Source organism: Lipophrys pholis, assembly GCF_963383615.2.
Source record: "Lipophrys pholis genome assembly, chromosome: 5".
Classification (NCBI taxonomy): Eukaryota; Metazoa; Chordata; class Actinopteri; order Blenniiformes; family Blenniidae; genus Lipophrys; species Lipophrys pholis.
In genome coordinates this window covers 28,633,653-28,656,075 of record NC_137628.1, presented here as the reverse complement: position 1 = coordinate 28,656,075, position 22,423 = coordinate 28,633,653, and the positions used below count along the sequence as shown (strand labels likewise).

Here is a 22,423-nt window from a genome sequence, read left to right as displayed (position 1 = left end):
GTGAATAATCGCTGCCGCTACTTTTGAAATTAACTATGTGTCTTTATGTGTAAAAATACATTACTATTCATCCTAGGTCTCTGGAATGTTACAGATAATTCACTTACTATACTAAGGCGTCTATCTGGGAATCGTCTATCTGGGATGAGGCCGCTAAAATAAAACAAGGAGGCTGCACTTAATGTCTTCAGGAAGTGTGTCGAGGCTTCTGTGTGTTTTCAGTATAATACAAAAGGAGGTGTAGGGCGGAGCCGCTCGGTGACATGATGGGAATGGTGGGGGCGGTGGAGGACAACAAAGACGGGCCCATCTGGGGGACCGGAGGCAGAGGTCAAAGGTCAGGAACACACTTGCCCCAATGCGCCTGCTGTTACCTCCCACAGCCAATCGCAGCGAGGAGCTCCGACTCTTCATATTCATGAGGAGCAGCTACATCCGTAAACTGCCGTTTGCGAATGAATGTATCATGACATTTTTAATGCGTTCTTCTCTTTAGTGTTCGGGGTTGTGCAAATAAATGAGGTTTTAGTGCATCGGTCTGAGCAACTGAACGATTCTACACGTCCAGAGACATTTGTACGAATGTTTTCCACTAGTTACCAATCTTTTGCAAAATAGTTTTTGCTAATATCTTGCGGCTTGAATCTTTCACCGGATCACTGCTGAATCATCTGTGGGCACTCGCACAACAAATCACAAGTCACATGGCGTTTGAGGATTTGCTGCTTAAAGGTCTAAAACTGTAAAACCAACAACTATATTTGATAAATCATCTCCGGTTTGCAGGTTTTCTGCTGCAGCAGCCGTCACAGGCGCAGGCCTCTGCTGAGCCCCGAGAACCACGAGGGTTAGAACATCGACTGTAGGACGACTCGTCCACGATGAGATTTCAGAATTTATTTGAGAAAAAAAAAATCATTTGCAATGTACTTTTACATATTGTTATTTCATATATATATTTAGTATAGTACCATTCTCTTAATGGTAAACTAATTGAACAAGTGCATGTAAATACATCTTTAGGAGTCACTTTAGATGAAAAGCTCAGTTGGAAGCCGCATATAAATATCCTGAAGTCAAAATTAGCAAAAAATATAAAATCAGATCAGTGTTAGATCAAAATTCACTCAACTCATTATATAACTCCCTCATTCTTCCATATCTGAGTTATGGTGTGGAAATAATTATAAAACAAACATTAATCCTATTTTTTTTTTTTTTTACTTCAGAAGAAGAATTAGACTCATAAATCAAGCTGATTATTAATTTTGCTCCGTTTACACAACACTGGTGTTCTGATCCACTGGAGCCGCCAAGTTTTGAACTCGGCTCCCAACGGGGTCGATTCTTGAGACTGAAAGAGGCGATGGAGCTTGTTACTGCACGTGTTTAAAAACAAGCAACAGCGCCCTCCTGTGGCTTGGCATACTAACTACATGGTGTCAGAGTGTCAACGTGGAAACGCACCACTTTCTTTTTCTTTTTTTTTTTCAAACGCATTAGGTATTGTCACATGAAACGTTGTGGTGGAAACGGGGCCTGAGTCTGAGTCTGGGAATAAGGCAACAAGCTTCATGAAGTCAGAGAATAAAGCAGAATACGTCTGCTGGTTCTCTTAATCGAGCTTCACGACTTTCAACAGGATTGGTTGCCTCTCTGCTGCGCTCAGAGCTGCTCTTCACGTTCTTCTAGAAATGAGCAAAACTTTTCGGACCGCAGCCGTTTTGTAGCGTCGCTGATCCACCAGAGGAGGGAGACTCGCTTACATCGAATCGTTGCACCTGCTGGTCCAGAAACCAGAAGCAGCCCTGCAGCCTCCTGGCCGGTGTTTCCACTCTGCCTGTGTAGAGGAGCGAGTTGAACCCTCCGCCGGTGGACCTGCCTGCTGCTCGGCGTGTTGCGTAACCCCAAATACATTCTGGCCGTCACTCGTTTGATCCGTGCAGCCCCGGTGAACCCCACATTCAGCTGGGAATAATGACGGATACAATCATCTGGCAGCCAGAGAGGCAGAGGGGGAGAGTTTCTGGATGCCCCCGGAGAGTGAGGGGGGGAGTAAACAATACACAGTCTGGTCCCTTCCCCTCATTGTTGCTGCCGCTCTGGCTGGACGACCATTGTTTGATGAATGGATGAATGAATGAGGCCTTTTCTGGTGAAGACAGTCTAGATTTCACAGCTTCTTTTCCTTATTTAGCTTTAATTCACTATGAAAATCCTGCTGAGCAGCTAAACTTAAGACGGCAGTACGAAGGGCTGCATAACGGCTGCAAGAAGCAAAGAGAAGAAAGCTCTGAGGTATAAAGTATGGCCGAGTAAAAAACAAATAACAGCGAGGGAAGAAGATGAAGTTCATGCGGAATACGAACATTAAGAGCAGCTTAAAGGGGAAGTGCCTCAAGCTCCTCACGAGGCCACAGTGGCTTTAGATTCAAAAGGTCAAAACGCAAACAAGAGGAAGCAACTGCGTCCGAACGATGAGCTCCAGAGGAGGAAGCTTTACTGAGGAAACAGGTCAGGGAGAAACCTTGATGTGACATGACCTGAACTTTTCAGAGTGCAGATTCCAGAACTGAACAGATTCGTGAAGAAATCTGTATCTTTAAAGCCGAAAAAACCCTCATGTTCTCCCTTTATCAAACATATATTCCGCGTGTGATTGTGATAGGTGTAATAGCTGGCCGTCAATAGTTTAAAATTTTGGAATGAGGTAACTGCACAATTTGTGTGAATTAATTACGATTAATCACATTTTTCTTTTATGTTTAAATTCCATCTTTTCTTTGGAAAGAAAACAAATGAAAAGAGAAAAACAAAAAGCAGAAAAAAATACAAAAAAGGAAGAGAAGAGAAAAAGAGAGAAAAAAAATTCTGTCTTTTCACATTTCGCATGTATTTTTATTTTATTTTACCAGTCGTTTGATCTGAAAAGTGTTTAATTAGTCAACTTGGTTTGAGCCTCAGTCCATCACCTGCTCCTCAATGCGTCCCCTGTAGGGGGCATCAATCATACTGAAAATATAAATGAGACTGTTTTGACTTGTCAACTCAAGTTAAAATCACAAAAAACACTGAACAGGAAGACTCAGGTCACCTTTCACCTTTGCTATCTTATGCTGATGGCGGTTTGGACGGATGGAATACAGGTTTAAACTCTGAACGTTGATTTTATTCTGCACATGTTCCCACAAAGCACCAATGTTAACAATCGCACCACATTTTATAGGAAATGGCAGCTCCTTTTGTTTTTACAAAACTTTTAGAAATTTAATTTTGTTTCTGTAATCGGATTACTGTCCTGAGAGTTTGAGGAGTAACGGTGCTCTTGAACTGTTTTCTTTGTTCTGGCTGATAAAACTCAACAATCTCTCAAATGAGCAAATTGTTAATAATGTTTGCAGACGACAGGAGATAATTTCACTCTGAAAAGTATCCTGAGGTTCAACTGTATGTGTGACGCCACAGAGGACCGTTAACAGCCGAGCTACCTGAGACACAGTAACCGCCATAATCAGGAGGACGAGGGATCACATCTCGCACATCTAAGAGGTTTACAAAAGATTCTGATCTTCGATTTCTTTCGGTCCGACGCGTCTCTGACGAGTTGAGTGTGTTTGCACTGGATTCCTGTGAATGAATCTGAGCTCTGCCTCTGAAACAAAGGCCCCGCTGGTATGTCACGTAACTGGTCCCACTGGTTTCAGTGAAGCTGTACGTTGGAAGTCTTGTCATCACTAATGTGGCTTTAACGTATTTAACATTCCTGTCGAAGGTGGTTGTTTTCACAAAGGGTTAATCTGAGGATTTATTTATTTTTCTTAGACTTAAAAAAACCCTCTTACTGTCCAGGTTTTCAAGGGGGAAAGAGATGATATTTAGACATGTTTGAGATTCTCAATTTGACCTTTTTAATTTTGGAGAACCTAAGTGGTGAATTATTAGAACACCTCCACATTTCAGACGGGGGTGACGGATGGTTTCGTTCATGCGTCTGCTCGCTGCTCACCCGGAGTAGTGATGTATGGACGCGGCCAAGGCGTTGCCCGACCCACCGGGAAGGATGCCGAGCGGCGTGCGAATGGCGTCCTCCCAGTCCGACCTCTCCAGCAGGCCATTTATCACCTGACACACACGGGATACACACATTTATCTGGTTGATATCAGACAATCAACAGAGCTTTCAAACAGAGTTTATCTGCGGTGAAACTGACCGAAGTACTGAAGTAGTAGTCGAACAAAGATTCACATTGTAGGATAGAATAACGTCCTGTCCAATAAATCTAAGGACAAGTCTTCGCACTTCATCTGAAGGACAGGTTTCGCACTTCAGACGGCTCCAGGAACATTTCACGACTAAATACTTTTAATTTGAAGTGTCCTCAATGACAACGGAGCTCCTGCTGAGAGGTTTTCACCCCTGATTTACAACTGAGTCCATTAAATGTTAGAAAATATCTTTAATGTCTTCAAGTTGCTCAAGAGAAGCCAGAAAAAGATCTAAAATAATAGAAACATTTATAATTGAATTATTCAGCCTGATGAGTTACCCTGTAAAGACACACACACACACACACAGCTAAAATAAAGGTACAATTTTCACCTCGAACAGAAGCCCATCACCGGACATGATGACTAAAGCGTCCCACTGTGACAGGTCGGCCTCTCTCACCATCTCCCGGGCGTGATTCTGACGCTCTGTAACACACACACACACACACACACACACACACACACACACACACACACACACACACACACACACACACACACACACAGCATTAGTTACACTTCTACCAGAAGAAACCGTCCAGAAGCATTTCAAGCCTCATTGGACTCAAGCAAGCAAGCAGAGATACAATGGCTGTGACCACTGCTACTCCAAATCTTTAAAAACAAACAAACATATTCACCTTTGATTATGTCAAATCTGTTTTGTTTTTTTTTTTGAAGTTTAGTGCGCCAATTATTATTAAGGGGGGCAAACGTAACAAGTCGTGATTGCCGTGGGCGCCGTGCCAGATTTTTAAACTGTCAAAAAATTTGCCGCGGTGCGGATGACTGAATGAAATTCTCAATAAGGAAAGGAAAGGAGGCTCGTTGCTTCCTTTAGAACCTCCTTTATCTTAGGAACCACTGATGCTTCCTTTAGAACCTCCTTTAGCTTAGGAACCACTGATGCTTCCTTTAGAACCTCCTTTAGCTTAGGAACCACTGATGCATCCTATCGCAAAGGAGACCAGCTCATGCTGCCCCACAATTCCTTGCGGCTACAACATTTAAAGGGACCCGCTCATCCGAGCGTTCAGGGAAACTCACGATGTCGGAAAAAGGGAGCAGATCATGTAAGTTACCAAAGCAATAATCTGCCTTGAACAACTTTAAATCATCTAGAACCCAAATGAACCTTTTGTAGTTCATTTTTGGAAACTTGCTGTTCTTTCACCCACCACGGCAGACGTCACAAACTTGCGCCGCTTTCGCATTATTATGACGTCACTAAGTGAAAACCCTGTCCGACTGCCACACGAACGTGATCGCCTTTCACTAACTACTTTTGGAAGCCTCCTAACACCTTTCCTTAACCCCGTGACATCATCCACGGGGTTAAGGTAAAGTACATAGCTGAGGATGGACAATTCGGACGTACCCTCAGTAGCCCGGAGCAAAACGGGATGAACGTCACAAAACGTGGCAGCACGTAATTGGCCGTAATAGAACTTGGAGGCGGTCCGTCGCGTTTTATCACGTCTCACGGCGTGTTACGGTGTATTGTAGCCATTTCATCACGTTCAATCCCGGCTTGTCCCAGCGTGTGCCGGTTTGTGGACCCGACACGTTGCGTTCTACTCATAAGAGTCTGAGCAATCAACGACAGAACACCTTCTACAAGCTCTGCCACCAAAAAAGGAATCAAGAAGTATGTCTGCACCCAGCAAAAGTTTCAGGTTACAATGATTGCTTTCACTTTTGGTGGCTCTTTGGGGCATAAACGTGCTTCAAAATGGTCCAACATCCACGTTTCATCCGTAGAAAGTCTTGACAGAACGTGAAAAACGTGCCACCCCTTCCTCAGAATTCCCCCAAATCCCACGGCGCACTACGTTTCGGGCAAACGGGGCTGCCGTGGCTGCCGGTAACATTGTGTAAACCTACCCTAAGCACTGTGTTGTACTATCATGCTGTCACAAAATCAAAAATGTAAAAATCTTCAGGGTCCACAGTAACACTAAACAAGGACACATGCAGCACACACACAAAACTGAGTTTGTCTGTCCAGGGTAGTATATTGAAGCACTTTTTATGTAAAAACTGTCCCGTCAGCTTCCTTCCACCTCTGAGAACAAAGTCATCTGCTCTCATTAAGGCCTATCTGGGTTGTGTGCGTGTGCGTGTGTAAAACGAGCCACCAACATGATACAACTGCGTGCGTCAGATCGAGGACTTGAGTAAAGTAAAACACGAGGCGACTCCTGGTGCTCTTTTACTTTTAATCTTCTTTCCTTCACCCTTCAAGTTCCCAGATTAAAGTGGCACAGCAGGAGGGGAAGTTGATATATGGTCTTAAATGAAGCGTCGACCGCGTTCCTAATTGAACCGAACAAGTAAATTAGCCAGGGGGCACTTTGACAAATTAATCTGTGGATGGATGATTTGAAAACGTGTTGCCTCAGTGACGGGACCAGCTGCTGTTAAAGTAAACGACACAAAGGTTTAGTTTTTTTTTATTCAGGCCTTTGACCTGTAGCTGCTCAATTTGACTGTTTTGTATATGATCTTATCTCTTTTATTTTTTTCTGTTTGTAGTGCTGTAAAGCACCTTGTGACACACGTCTGTGAAAAGCGCTATATAAATAAAGTTCTATTCTATTCTAAGACACAGAAAGCTGTTTGTATCATTTCCATGAAAGACATGAACTTCTAAAACAGGAAATAAAATCTTGAGAAATGACCGACCATCCCAAAGTGCAGCAGGTGAATAGAATGACTTCTATTGCTTGAACTTTATTAAATATGTTATGAATTGCTTGAGTTTCCTGGGGAAAGAAAATCTTCATAATCTGGAAGTTGGTGCAGACAACTTGTAATTAAAACAATTGAGATTTTTTTGTGATTCAACTTTCTGTTAAAGGTAAACTCCTCTCCTCACGTAACTCCAGTCGTCTGTTTGCATGTGTTGTTGCTTCTGTGCTGCTGTTGTATAAATCAACAGACCGACTGGAGGTTGTGTAGTTTGGGCTCTTTGCTGCCTTTTAACATCCGCTGTCACAATCAGTGTGTCCGTGAAAAGACAAATGAGACGTTAGAAAAGCTAATTAAGAGAGAACATCTGTGTTCATGATAAGCAAAGTGACATTAAAGGAGAAGTAATCTTAAGCAGCTCTGCGCCAGCTGTGACTGTTAAAAATAAGATTTTTTTTTCTTCTAGTAAACAACCTTTAGACTCTCAATCACAGAAGCTTCTCTTCATCCTGTCACGTCATTTTGTTAACTTGTGGATTCGGTTTTGAGTCTAAATGAAGGCATTTTGTTGTCTTTCCCTTTCACACTGCGATTCTCCTCTTCTACAAAAACACACACACATGTCTGTGGCTTTAATTCATTGCCTGCATATTTACTCTAAAGACTGATGCAACAACTACTTGATTAAATGTAATCCTCGATCAAACCTTTACCTTCGTCTCACCTTAAATCATGCATTCACTCAAAAATTTAGTTTTTCTTAGTGGGACTTGCTTCATGTTCCCACGAGGATGATGATCCTCCATAATGGGATTTTGTATAGACATCTTAGTCAAAATAGTGATACAACTCAAAACACAGAGACACACGAAACCTCTCTCTCTGACACACACACACACACACACACACACACACACACACACACACACACACACACACACACACACACACACACACACACACACACACAGAGTCCTCCAGAGAGGGATTTGGTTTCCTCGCCTCTCCTCTCACCTCCCCTGTCATAAAATCTGCAGAACAGAGAATCGATTCCTCCTCATCAGTCCAGTCACATCTCATTTCCTTATTTATGCAGCATTTGAACACTAAAAAAAGACTGCGGGGCTCCAATCAAACACGAAGCTGCAGCAGAAGTCACACTGCAGCAGCAGCTGCCCCAGCGCTCAGCCTGACGGTGGGCCAGAGAGAACTCACTCTGCACTTGGAATTGTCTTTTCGCCTGTTGTTGCAGAACAGGAGGAGGAGCAGAGTAGTTTTGGTCGGGCTCACCTGCGTCTGAGCGTCTCTGAGCACAGAGGCGCTGGATTATGACTAACTCAATACAATCATGCAGATCGGAGGCCGGTGGCAGTGCTGCAGGGACAGTGGTGCACTTTACCAACCATCCTCAGAAAGCTCGCAGTGCACGAATAGAACCTGGATAGATTTGTAAAATAAGATAATAAAAAAATCTCTGTTATTGGGAGAGGAGAACGTGTACATTAACATCATACTGATTAGATTCCATTGTGTCTGCATAAAGGTTACATGCATAACACACAAAGCATTCTGCAGCATGACGGCAACGTGAAGACCAATCCAAAACCTGATCCTTTAAAAATAACAATAAGGTTGATGATTAACCTACACATTAAAGTGCTGTGTACTATTGTGCAAAAACCACAGCTGAGTTAAAGTCTCTACATACTGTATGTCTATATTCTATCAGAGACCTGGTTTGGGAAATCCTGTTCGTCACCTGGACAAAGGTTTTCCTTTTATACCATCCTACTACCGTACTCTTATGGTTTAACACTAATTGAGCACTGCAGTATTGTAGCATTATTTTTACCCTATTTTTTACTCACCGATTGTTTTATTATTATTTTTAACTCAAGCACTTTGGTCAACCTTGGCTGTTGTGTTGAATGTGCTATATAAATAACGTTTGTGATATAAAGTTGGATTAGAAAGCATCATGAGCTTTGTGTCCGGGCTGGGATGATGTGCTGCCACGCAAATTAACACGCGTTGTCATGTTGATGATTTTAAACTTCTCACTTTTGCCGTGGAAACTTGAGCCTGAGATCGTTCAGTCGTGTTTCCTAAAAAAAAACGAGGAAGGAACTTTTCCACTTTCCAGTAACAAAAAACTTGAGCTGTTCCAAACTCAGAAGTCGGTTGAGGATTTTGCATGAATATAAAAGACGTGTCTGCAAGAGTTTGTTGTAACAGCAGGTCTGTCAGTTGCTGCGTTTCAGTTTCCAGGTTTGAGTGCGTGTGAGGTAACAGGAAGTCGTGTCCTCACGCCAACCTTATATTGTTTCCCTGATAGGCAGCTGCTGAAGGATCATCCTCCCTGCTGTCACACACACACACACACACACACACACACACACACACACACACACACACACACACACACACACACACACACACACACACACACACAGAGCCTAACACCTCTGTCGCCCACCAACATAACGGCAGGTGACAAACACTGCGCGTGTGGAAACACTGTAAACACCGTCACCGCTCACTCAGCTGCCAGGAGGAGAGCGAGGGTGTAGTCAGGCACATTCACTGAAATACACACGTCTTCACACACATTTAAATACCTTCTCACACACTTCTAGTTGGACGGCAATGTGACGTTAAATTGACGATTAATTTACTTTTTGTGTGTTCCTCCACCCGTACACACATCTCCTCCCGCATGCTTTCGGAGCCTCATTCACACAAATATTATGTTTATACGTAAATGGTATCACTTGAAATACCCACCACTGCAGAAAATGTTCAAACCACCAGCACTGATCTAATCGTGTGTGCGGGAACAGAAATACGCTCGATCACAGATGCACAGAAACGCCGGTGGGTTTTGCCGAAGCGTCCGAGGCGCTGACAGGCGCTTCTTGCTCTGATGCTGCTTTCAGCGAAACCACAATCAGCTCACATGAGTTCAGACGTGCAAACTCTTCAGTGGTGTGTCAGTGGGAAAAAACTAAACAAGTAACAGTTTCCAATGAAGAACAGAATTCTTAACATCCATCCAGCGTCTATACCGTCCTACACTGGTCATATTATTCAGCCACTGGGTCTCGTTGGTCCAGAAACCTTCAGTATTCAAAGTTTCTAGCTTTTCCTTGATTTTCCTCCTTTTGAATATTGGATCATAGGAGCTGCATTCAGAATCTGCTGTGTCTGTGTGAGCTGGACTGGCTCCGCCCACACATGCCCATCTTAGTAAGAGGAGGAAGTACTTCTCGTGGTGCCATGTGCCAGAGCAGAGCTGCTTAATTGTGGGAGGAGTCAATTGACTTGATTGTGATTGGCTAAACCCCCGATGACGCTATATAGGGTTTGATTTCTGATTGGCTGGTTGCAGCAACACACTTTTTAAAAACTGAAACAAGCCAGGGGGAGAGGGGACAGACTGTCTTCACTTCTGGGACGTCAGTCCAGGTATGGGGACGATTGTTACTGTTGGAAAACCTGTAGAAAGTGAATTTTACATAATGACTCCTTTAAAGACACAGCCAAATTTTTGTGATTAACATTGTTACAGAAATTTGACATTTTGGGGTATTTGTGGTTGACCTCAGTTTTCATTTTTCACTTCTACTGACTATTTGTATTCTTATTCTTTCAAGGCTGCATAGTGGTGCATTACTTACTTGGTGTGAGCAGAACTATCTGCAGCTCAACGCGACAAAGACCAAGGGGCTGGTGGTGGACGTGAGGGTGTCTGCCACCAGTAGTTTCTTTTCCATTCAATTATTTTCTGTTCTATTTTTGTTTGCTGTAATATTTCAAAGAATTTTCAGATCGATGTCTCGCTGAGATTGTGAGAATAAAGTTTTTCTTCAGCAGCTGTCTGACTGTCAGCAGCAGGTTTGTTGCAGGATTCCTGCGAGATTCCCTGCAATCACCCAGGCTTTATTAAATGGCAACATGGCTTCCTCTAATATTTCTGGAGAATCCAAGTTGTGTCTGTCCTCTCAGTGGCCTCTCCTTACATGATAAATATCTTAACATCCTCACGTTGGCTGGGTGCAGAAGATAGAGCCAAAACATCGAATGCACTTACCTCGATGAGCCACAGTGAAGAGAGTTCTTCACGAGTGTTGTTATAAATAAAAATAAAAAAATACAAAGACTGGGGAAGAAGGAGCATGATTGTGAAGTTGTTTCAGGCGGAATCTGTCTCCTCTGGTAACTATTTGTAATCTATATCGATGTACACGAGTCTGAGCGGAAGAACAAGACGTCATTTAATTAATACTGTCTGACAGACATCGACGGGAGCTGTTGGGCAGTGTGCCATCCTTGCATGTACACAGAATCACAAACAGACACAATGAAAAATCCCACAAACACACGTCGACACACTCTCGTGTCCCCTTCGCCGGACTCCCTCCAGCAGCGCAGTCATCCTTCATCCACCCTCCACCCCTGGCAGCGCCCACAGCTGCCGCACAGCCACGGATCCAATAATGACTCTGTCAGCTTCTGTTAGCTCCCACATCCAAGACACTTCCAGCCATAGTGTGCCTCGCACGGACCTCAGTGGCACAAAAGATCAGCAGGACGTACGGCCACTCCATCAGCAGGTTTCAACAAGTTCAGTTTAAGACATTATAAATTAATTAATATGCTTTTTTTTTTTTTTTCCAATTCACTTTCCCACACGTCTCACGGGAAGATGACTAGTTGGAGTTTGGGTTAAAAAGTATTTATGTTATTTCTGTTTATGCAACATTTTCATTTTCTTTTCTAGCTTTCACAATGAAAGAAATCGGTTAAATTGACTTGTCACTCTAAAGTTGCCTTTAGGTAGTAGAATGTGAGCTGATTCTTAGCATAGCATAATACTGAAGCATCATTCATGGCTATTTGGTCGAGATTAGAGAGATCAATTTCATCGCGGTGGTATCCACATTTCTGTCAGAGGTCAAAATGTGGTAGATTTGGGGATTAATCTCTTGTTGTATCCAGGATTAACTTGTCAGAAATCACTCAAAACTTTTTGGTGGAACTTTCCTGCACAGGATTCCTCCTGTGTCTCGTTGTTTCTACCTGCCCTCCCCTCTTCCGCTCAGTGTTAAAAAAATGTGTTTATTTGTTTGTTTTTTTATCTGTTCACCAACACTGCTCTGATTTATGAACAACCACAGCGAGATCATGAAAGTCACCCGGAGAAACCTCCACCGTGAGTTACAGATGACCAGGGAGAGTTAACAGCATCTACAGCCCGTCTGCCAATGACTTATCAATCAGATGCTGCACGAGATGAGTGAGGGTTTCTAACACTGCGCCGAGGAATCAGAACCGCCCAGTGTAGATTAGAGAACAGCCACAAAGGGAACGAGATTATATCAAAACGAATCATGACAAAAAGGGGTTTAGTGTGAATGCGAGTGTTTACGAGGGACGTGTCTTTATCCATATGTGTGTCTGACTGTGTGTACACATTTGTTACGTAACAGCTCATGTGCATTTGGGTCGAAGGCAGTTGATCAGCATAACGATGGTGACAGCATGAAAACAAGAAGGGGATTTGAATTGGAGGAGGAGAGGCGACAGAGCGGAGCTGGAGTGGGAGGGGAGGTCTCTGGTTGTTGTTGTTGTTGTTGTTATGGTCTCTGCTGAGCTGTGTACATCAATCTGCCGTGTTTTACTACAGTGCCGGTGGGAGATGAGGGCTGAGAGTGTGCGTGTGTGTTATGTTTGACAAGATTTGAAAACGTGATTTTAAAGATGACACAACATTGAGATTACAAAAACAAGGAATCTGTGATGTTGTTCATTCATGTGACGTTACGTATGGTGCAATGAAAGCACTCGTACAAGGAGTCCTGGAAGAGATTTTATTTAATTGTTTTTTGATTTACTGGTCATGAAAAATATCTTTCAACCTCTCACCGCAGACAGAGATTAAAATATCTAACTTAAGGACATGTGGGCATGTTTAGGGCTTGAAAGAAATAAACCAATCCTGGGATAGATTGACTTAAAACAAGATTATTTCACTTACTAAATGCAACAAATACAAGTGAAAGGATGGTTCAGATGCGATGTAATTGTCAATAGAGTCTGCAGCTGAAGAAGGTTTGAAGCAGCAGGCGGCCGTGAAGCTTTGCAAAGTGATGCTGCGCACCGCGACAGAAACACAAAGACAACAAACAGACAACCTCAAATAAATATAAATAAAAGTACATAATTTCTAGCATATTTTCACATAAATCCCTCAATCAGACTTTACTTAAATGCAACAAGGATTCTGTGTCCTTGTTTCACGTATTACAAGTTCTTACCAAAAAACACCATCACAAAATAAGTGTTTGCTTAATCAGGCAAGCAAAATGAAAAAAAAATGGCAAGGACGTAGTGCTGATTCGCTCCACAAAAAAGTCTAAGAGGTTCTGGAGCTTTTACCCAGATTGGTTGCTGGTTGCGTACGGCTCAACATTTACACTTCATCCATGTGGGTATACACCAGGTAGAGGATGTTTAATTATCACAAATAACATAAAATAAAAACATGCAGATCGGAAATAACATTATGAGCACTAATGATACCTGTAAATGTCAACTGGTTATTTAGTCATGAAAGTCAGTGTGTTAGAAGCTGAATAACTGGGCAGGGTGTGAACAAGGTTAATATGGTCCACAGCATGACGACAATGTGGATAAGAGCATCTTCAGAGTACAGCTTTAGAGGGTTGCTCCCAGTCTGCAGAGGTCAGTATCGATCAAAAAGGAAAGAAAAAGCGATGCAGCGACTACAGTGTCAAGAGTTTGTTGAATACGGAGCTGCAAAAGTAGGACTTGCACAATATTGGAGAGGTGGTCCAAAAGGTTTGGTAGATCTGCGTATATTAAATTAAAAACCAAAACAACTGTGTCAGCAGCTCACCAGTGATAACCAGAGTATGGACGATGCCGGCCTCGTTGAGCATCTTTTGGACGTGGTTGTTGTACAGACTGAGCGCCTGTCCCTTCCCGCTCTGTGGGTTCACCAGCAACATCATCTGGCATGGACGAGACAACTGGCTCACCAGCGCCCCTGCAGGAAGGAGAGGGAATATCGTTAATATAATATCATCTGGTAACTTAAAAGGAGTTAACTGATAGGAAAGTCAGCATTTTGAGGTTTCAGCATTCACGTGACATCAACAAACAGCACAGAAGTGGTTGCCCCTGAAACTGCAGAAAGGTTTCCATTACCACATAAACAATAAAAAAGTAATTCTCCGTTGGTTGTATTTGAGTTATTTTGTTTTCTTGGGACTTTTACTTTCTCAACCTCACATTCTCCAAATTGGTGGTTACTTTTTTTTAACCTCTATGAAAACTATTCAGTTACAGTTGACATTAAGTTATCAATACTAAAGCTTTATTATCCAGGCCACACAGTGGTGTTGCGATTGGCATTTGTGCGGGAAAGTTTAAAATTGAAATCCTTGTTTTTTTTTGGTGGAAGTTACATGTTTTCCCCGTGCACAGGTTTTCCCCATCTTCCTCCCTCTGATCAGAAACATGCATTTGAGGCTAAAAGTGCACAAGTATCTCTGTAGAGTTTTACACAAAGCGGTTGTATTATTCTCACAAAAGAAGTCAAAACGTGTCTTTTTCTCAGTTACTCATGAACACATCCACTCAACTAGTAACCGTTCAGAGTTGATCTTCCAGATGAGTGAGAAATGATTTGTAATGAACCAAATCAAATGTGAATTAAACTGTCTAATAATAATCTGACAATATAGTTCAAAAGCGAGTGGTCGACTTTGCTGATGTATTTTATATTCAGAGAATTGTTTTTTACATTAACTGCCCTAAAGAGAAGAAATTAACTCGCAGCTGGTCATCATCAAGGTCATTTTGGACTGACATGAGCGGACAAGCGTGAGGTGGGAAACAATAGAAGGTGAGCCAGAAGATCACCGGGGAGTCTGTGCACCTGGATCCATTTCAAACGGGACGCTTATCTCTACAAACCGGCTTCGGTGGGGCCTGTGTGTCGGACAGAAAGAGGTGCAAAGCATTTTATATTTAATTATAGTCAAACCACCGCAGTATCAAACTACTACCATGGGTATAAGAGGGTGTTGATATAAAGTGCATAAGCATAAACGGCACACAGCAGATATGGCTTTCAGATTAATTTCAGTGATAACAGTCATAATGTCATTTCTTTGTTTCATATGAATTTGTTCTGCACCAGCAGACCATCTGATTACATCCTCATGAATTCTTAATGTTGTGATGTAATATGTTCAAGTTGCCTGACCCTTTGTTATTATTACTATCGAAACGTCCCATCTGCTGCTGCAACAACTCAGCTAGTTTCGTTTAATTTAGGCCCCATTCACACGACAACGTTTACGGTGCCAACAACCTAATCCGTAAAAAAAAAAAAAGGAGTGTGTTTACGCTGCAGCAGCGGACACGGCGACAACGATGTCGTTAGTATGCCGGGCCACTGGACGGCGCTGTTGCTTGATTTTGTAATTAAACTACACAGACTTGTGCAGAGAACAATACGCTAATAAACGTTAAGAAAATGGAGAGAACCAGACATCTGAATGAACTGATGACGCATCGGATGCTATCAGGGGAGAGTCTCAACTATTAAACTACTGATCTGGACGATAAGACTAGAATCCTGACCGTGAGTCAAACCACTACGGGGCCGCCATGTTTGTTTACAAGTGGATGAGCAGGAGGGAGGGGGAGAGATGCGCATGCTCAGTAACAGGCTCTGGAGCCTCCATCAGTCTCTGCTGGATGGAATAGCTGCCTTGAAAGAATCTTTCCACATTGGGAGCCGGATTAAAAACTTTGTGGATACAGTGCATCCGCACACTGGTGTCGTGTAAACGGACCCCCCAAAAGTGAAGAAGGTTTTGCGGATACACTCGTATTTGTTGTCATGTAAACAGGGCCTTAATGTCTCTGGCATGTTTTCTAAAAAAAAAAAAAAAAAAAAACGTTTTGATAAAGTGACACAAGAGCAGAAATGACAGGATATTTATAGATACCAGCAGAAACAAAGGTCAGTGGCCAGTTACACACTGAATTAATGCCACTGCACGGCCTGCAAAGAGAGAAGGGCTGAGCAGAGAAGCAGCAGCCTCTGTCCTAAATATTTAACTGCGGGGTGGATGCAAATTAGTGTTCAAAATATGTTGGGGATCAAACGGATTTCAGAGGGTTACACAGATCTTACACGGATCCCAGATCTTTTTAAAGCTGAAGCTGGTGGTGTTTCTGAGGCGCAGCATGGAGATAAAAACAGAGGTGTTCCTGTTGGCCTTATGTTCCAACAATATCCAATGAGGATAAATTAGATAGTACCAGCTTTAACTTCTACTTTTCAGAAATATTACCAAACATCTAAGATGAGACCAGGGAAACTTAACTGAAATGTGTCAGAAGTTGTAAAAAAAACTGTGTAAATTCCTGTAGGGCAGGTTTTTTTAAAATATATATATAATTTGACAGATTTGGAGCAAACAACTTATGAATTTTCTCTTCTTTTCTGAAAACGTCTTTGTGAAGGCTCAGGTGGGAAGAGACAATCCAAAAAAAAAAAAAAGGGGGGGGAGAGTGGAGTTTGACGACTATCAGCCACATTTGGCACATTGCGGTGGAGGGATATCAAAACATCTCCTGTTGCAGAAACAGCCCAAAACAAGAATAATGGTGTGTCATGCCCTGTCAACACACACACACACACACACACACACACACACACACACACACACACACACACACACACACACACACACACACACACACACACACACACACACACACACACACACACACACACTGTATATTAGCCCCAAAGTAAAAAACTGAGATTTGCGGAGATTTCCTCCTGGAGATTTCCACTTTTGAGTTCACATTTCAGTCGACTGGATGTTCACAGAAACAAGTCTGACAGTTGATAAATATGCAAGGATGGGCGGGAGCAGCCCAAGCACGGATGCTCTGGTTCAAAAAACTGGTTCAAACTGTTTGTGTTTTAATGGGTACTTGTGCCGGGTGCACAGTGATCCTGCAGGAATGCAGTGACACAGCTGTGAAAAATGTTGCCACATCTGAGAAGCCTTCACCGGCGTGTGATCACCTGCGGTCTGACCTCAGGTAACCACCTCCGTTTCGCAGGACGTCTGTTCGTCTATAACACACAGCTTCAAATATCTACTAATAAATGCTCCTGTGGCTCTTTTTAATTTTTATTTTACGTTAGTACATTTCCAACCTTTCTATCTTCAGCGTTCACAGCATATTGCTACAGTGAAGCCAAACACGTCAGGAAGCGCTCCCTGTCACAAACAAAAAAATAAATAACAAAAGAATTAAGCAATTCCCAAAACCTGCTCTAGATTGTAGAAAGTGCCTTATAGTTTCCTATGAAATGCGAAAACTTAACCGTGAGAGTGTAACTGGAGGCTCTTCAACAAGTACAGTCAAATGGCAAAACCATTGAATTTAACATGAAATCCTATTAAAGAAATATAGATAACGTGGCTGAAAATTGGATTCCCGGTCACCCCAGAGACAGAAAACCCAGGTTCAAGTCTATTTTTTAGCTGAACCTTTAATCTATCAAGTCTGAACTCTGGTTTATGTTTATCTACGTTAATGATCATAGTTTAGCCAAGTCCACCAACAGACCCATCTGTCTTCTGTGCACACTTTCTTGTGTTGAGGTAGTGAGGTTCTGAAGGTTTTCCCAGCTCACGTTAGACCAATCTATAGAGGGAAGAAGTTGGTGTACCGAGAGAAGACAGGGAGAAGATGCAAACTCCAAGTAGAAAAAATGTACATCTAATTTGAATTATTCCGTGTAGATTCTATGATTAAGATATTTTTCAATCCCATTGGGCTAACGCCAATGTGCCAATAATATCATGCATCTCCAATATAAATGTTACTGTTCATACACTGTTATACAGCTGGAGGGGCCCATCTGTTTTGTAACCGTGGAAGACCAACTTCACGATTCCTTGTATCATTTGGACGGACTCGTCCCTAAATCATAATGACTGGACTCCTGAGGGAAAGTGCCCTCGTGAATCAGCTGGCATGACAGCTGGCCCCAAACGCACTGACCTTGGTGTGCGTGCGTGCGTGCGTGCGTGCGTGCGTGCGTGCGTGCGACACCCTCACAATGGCCCTCATTGGCTAAGTCCTATCCCATGCCACTTCCTGTGTGCCACCGCTCCCCTTCTCCAAACATTCCTGAGGACACTATCTATCTGTGCGTCGGTGCTCCGGCTTCCCTCCTCTGTCATTAGCTCTGCTGCAGCCGCTCGGTGGCACTGAGCCAAAGTGTGACTTACATCTGACAAAGGATGCTCAGCACCGAGGAGACAATCTGCTGTACAGCTGAGCCGGTAACTTCTGGAAGGAGTGGAGCGTGTAGTGTTTGTGGATTTGGTGTTTTTATGAGTGGACGTAGTCCTGATCGCCACACTGATGCACCACTGTCATGAATAAACAATGGTAGCAGAGCTAACGTGGGCATAATTACCAAGATTACTGTGTCTGATGTAGTGATAAATGGAATGGCCCTGCTCCAGACTAAACACTACCTCGCAGAGATGAAATACAACAAAACATAGTGTATGTCAACCGCGTTCCCTTGATTTGTGATTACCAACGTCTCATCTGCTCTCGTCAAGCCAACAGCATGGGAACTGTTCCAGATCTTAATGGAATAATCACTACCGAGGTATTTGCCACGGGAAATAACAGTCTATATGAAAGGGAAAAACCCTGGAGCCTGGGGAGAAGAAAAAAGAAAAAAAGCACATAGTCCGGAAAAGGTTCCTTATAATAGCTGAAACTGGGTTCATATACAGTCTGAGAATAGACAAGCTTCTTAGTTTGGTGTGACAGCTTTCCTCTGCGTTCAGCACTTTGTCGGCTCCTATCAACACACTCCGAGACTTTGTGTAGTTTCCTGCATTTTCTTTCTTCGCCTGTCTTTCTATTCAAAGCAACACATATCAGAACCAATTTTATAAATGACTTTTTTTTGTTTAAACCACACTACATCCCTGCATTGTATGTTTGCATCTGAGACGTGCAAATGTGTCACTTGAGATTAAAACTATAATAAAAGTCAATTAAAAGATGATTTAGAGGATGCTAAAACTGGATCGCCTCAAACACTGAAGGGGTTCAAGAATGTTTTGTAGCAGGGTTTGTATAGATTTGAGCTTTTCACAAACTTATTGTTAATCGCTGGTTCGCCACCAGGAAGTGTAAGAAGTCAGTCTGGTATAAAAAAAATAAATAAAAAAAAGTGGCACGGAAGTACAAGAGTTACTACTACAAGTCTTTTACCACCTGCTCCTTTTCGAACACTTTGTATTTCTTGGATGTAGAAGTATTAATTTTTCTATTCAATGTTATGTTCAAAATCAATTTGATGATTAAAACAGGATAGTGCTGCGCAACATCCAACAAATTACGAAGCATACCGCCTGATGGAACGACAATAAAAGGTTTGCAAGCGGCCTTCAGACACAGAAACTGATCAGTATTTGCGTAATCAGCAAAACGTAACAAGATCAAGAGATGAACTGGGACACTTTCTCAGTGATGTGACGGGGTCATTTGGGTCTTTCAACAACAGACGCCGTCGCCCAGGCGACCCGGCCAGAGTTGATCAGACCAGCCTGGGTCTCGGCAGCGTTTGTCTATTGATCTGCCATCTTGTGGCCTTCTCAATCCGACCTCAAACCTAAACTGTCGTTTACACCATGTTGATAGGAACAGGATCCAACACCTTGAACGGGGATAAAAATACATGTAGAAGATGAATGAATGTGAGCGGTGAGGAAAATTTTTTAATTTCTGTTGACCTTCAATGGTCATTCTGTCTCTGCGAGGTGTGAGGCAAAGTCGCCTGACTCACAGTGATGCAGTGATGACTTGGTACAAGCGTCGGTCCAACTTCCTGAAACCAGCTCCTCATCAGCGATGTCAGAGTCGTACTAAAAACTAACCCCTCCACCCCACCCCAAAAAAAGCTATGCTCAGCTGTGAACACGTCACACCACTTAGTCGGTAAAAATGCATCTTCATTTGATGTACTGATTTTACAGGAATTTCACAGATGTGATGTCTTCTCGTAAATAAATCAGAAGCAGCGAAAGAGGCGTTGATTAACTATTGGCAACTCGACTTGACTGTGGCTGGAAGCTACACAGAAAAAAATGCCCAAATTAATGCTAATAAAAACGAGAGATAATTTAAAAAAAAAAGGTAGAAATAGCACTTTTCTGTTAAATTAAACTGGATTTGTTTGTACACACATGGATGTGCATGGCTGTAAGAGGAAGAATCGTCACAAAAAAAACCTAGAAATATGACAAGAAATATGAAAAAATATCTGCCGACATTTTGGGCTTAAACCCTCTTCATTTCTTTATATCACAAAATTCAAAACGTTGTTCAGAGAGCGTGACACGGAGCCATTCACATTCAAGGCTGTCTATTTGGGAACCCTGCGGCGGCATAAAATCACCTCTTTCTCTGAATATATGTTTCAGATTGTGAGTGTCGCAGCATGAAAAGCTATAAAAAAAAAAAGTTTACTACCAGAAATACGAAGAGCAGATCACTGAGTTGAGATTACTGATTGTAGCTCGAAGTGAGACTGTAACATGCTTTTGAAAAGATAGAAAGGGCTGGATTGAGTTTATTGTTTGCTATGAAGTCATTTGTTTCACATATTTATATATTTTCTGGTATCCTTGCAAATGCTGGGAGACTCTGAGGTTGAGCGGCGCAGAAGGTCCCAGAAATCAGGATGGCTGATATGAACCTGAACCACACTGGCTGCCGTCATTAAGCTCCTTCTCGACAGATTAGCTGAAAAAAACCAGCAGTCCAGTAGAAATGGACTCTTGCACCCATATTTCAGCCATTTTCATCAGGGCTGTTACGTATTTACCTTTGCCAATGAAGTGAGGTGACCAGTGAAGTTTGGCCCAGAAGGCTGTTTTTCTCTGCGTGCATTAATTTATTCATTGGTTTGTATGTACGCACGTATTTTACCAACCTTTCGCAAAATCTACTCACCCGAATTGCATGAACGTTGACGGCTAGCTGTTTCCGAATAAATCCCCCCAAAATAACAAAATTATTTCCCGTACAATGCGGATGAGAGAGGCACCTCGTGGAGGTGCTCAAAGGAGATTTGTTGCCATGGAGACGCTCCCTGCTCAGTGTTTCACAGTGATGTAAAGTTAGCATCTATATGAGCTATCATGCTAGCAATGCTAACTCTGTTCCGCAAACAAATGTGGCGTTGGCGAAGGTCTGCGATCTACCGAGTGTAGCTCTAGTTATATATTTGATTTTCCAAATGGGAAGTTGTCCATAACACACAGGAGCGGCGACGTGTAGCCGTGTTTAGCAGACACCGGATGGAGAGGGGATTAAATCGCTCATCATAAAAATGCCACAAATAAAATGCAAATGGCCACGCCGCTCCCCATGTTGTCATACGAAGAAGTCATGTCAACATGATGCTGCACCCTGTTAGTGCAGCACTTCATCTCCAAGTTGGTGAAAGCAGCCGCAAAAAAACAACTTCACATTGTGGTGTCATTGTGGGCCTTGCAAATACTCAATAACAATTGCAATAACAGGTTTTCTTTTAACAAAAAGAAAAACGGCAATCTTTTGCACCCAAGCACAAACCCAGCTGTTGGCAGCCAGTCCCTGTTTTAGTCTCAGACAGATGGCTCTTTATTGAAGGTCAGTTTCATGGGTTGTATTCCCACCAACATCTCATGCAAAAACACCTACAGCTAAAATCTTTACATGGAACAAATTGGTCTTCCTCAACAGCTCAGCCTCCCGATCTGCTTGTTGTCCCAAGATGGATGTTTGCCTCATCGCCTCATAAACAAACTGCATGGAGCATCTCCTGCATTTGTACTGCCGTCTTAAAACCGGTTGCGCTGACGACTAATCACTGAAGTTGTGATGTTCGAGTCCTCCAAAAACCGCAGACTCACGAGTTGCGCTTGTGTAGCCTCTTGTGCTCACGGGTTCAGCTCTCTGTGCAGCATGTGGCACATAAACAGTGTCCTGTGGTTTCATAATGTCAGCTTGCTCACTCTGCACAAGACGACGTGAATGTGAGACTAAAAATACACAAGGAAAGGAGTCACTGCAACAGCATTTGGGGATTTATTTATTTCTTTAATATAGCTGGTATCTGTTGCAGCTTTGCTATAATGGGTATTGAAGGTATATTTTTAATTCTTCTCATGCACACAGACTTGCAGCGTAGATAACCGAGGCCATGCTCTCCCTCTCCAGCAGACTTGTTTTGTTTTGCTCAACACTGATACAGGCTGTAAGCCAGGACAAACACCCCATTAGGAAGGAATCCAATTTCCACATTTAAGGGATTAATAGATTA

At 42.7% G+C, this 22,423-nt stretch overlaps 1 protein-coding gene across 1 annotated transcript in view; it reads right to left on the bottom strand.

The window, feature by feature from the left end:
- The window catches only part of LOC308110506 (sphingosine kinase 1-like), a 36,916-nt gene that overhangs the window by 3,074 nt on the left and 11,419 nt on the right, over window positions 1-22,423 (bottom strand). The window contains exons 2-4 of the mRNA XM_080464831.1: window positions 13,880-14,029; window positions 4,601-4,695; window positions 4,007-4,122 (exon numbers count right to left, since the gene is read on the bottom strand). Coding sequence (XP_080320957.1) covers window positions 4,007-4,122; window positions 4,601-4,695; window positions 13,880-14,029 — 361 coding nt within the window. The remainder of the gene's footprint in view (window positions 1-4,006; window positions 4,123-4,600; window positions 4,696-13,879; window positions 14,030-22,423) is intronic.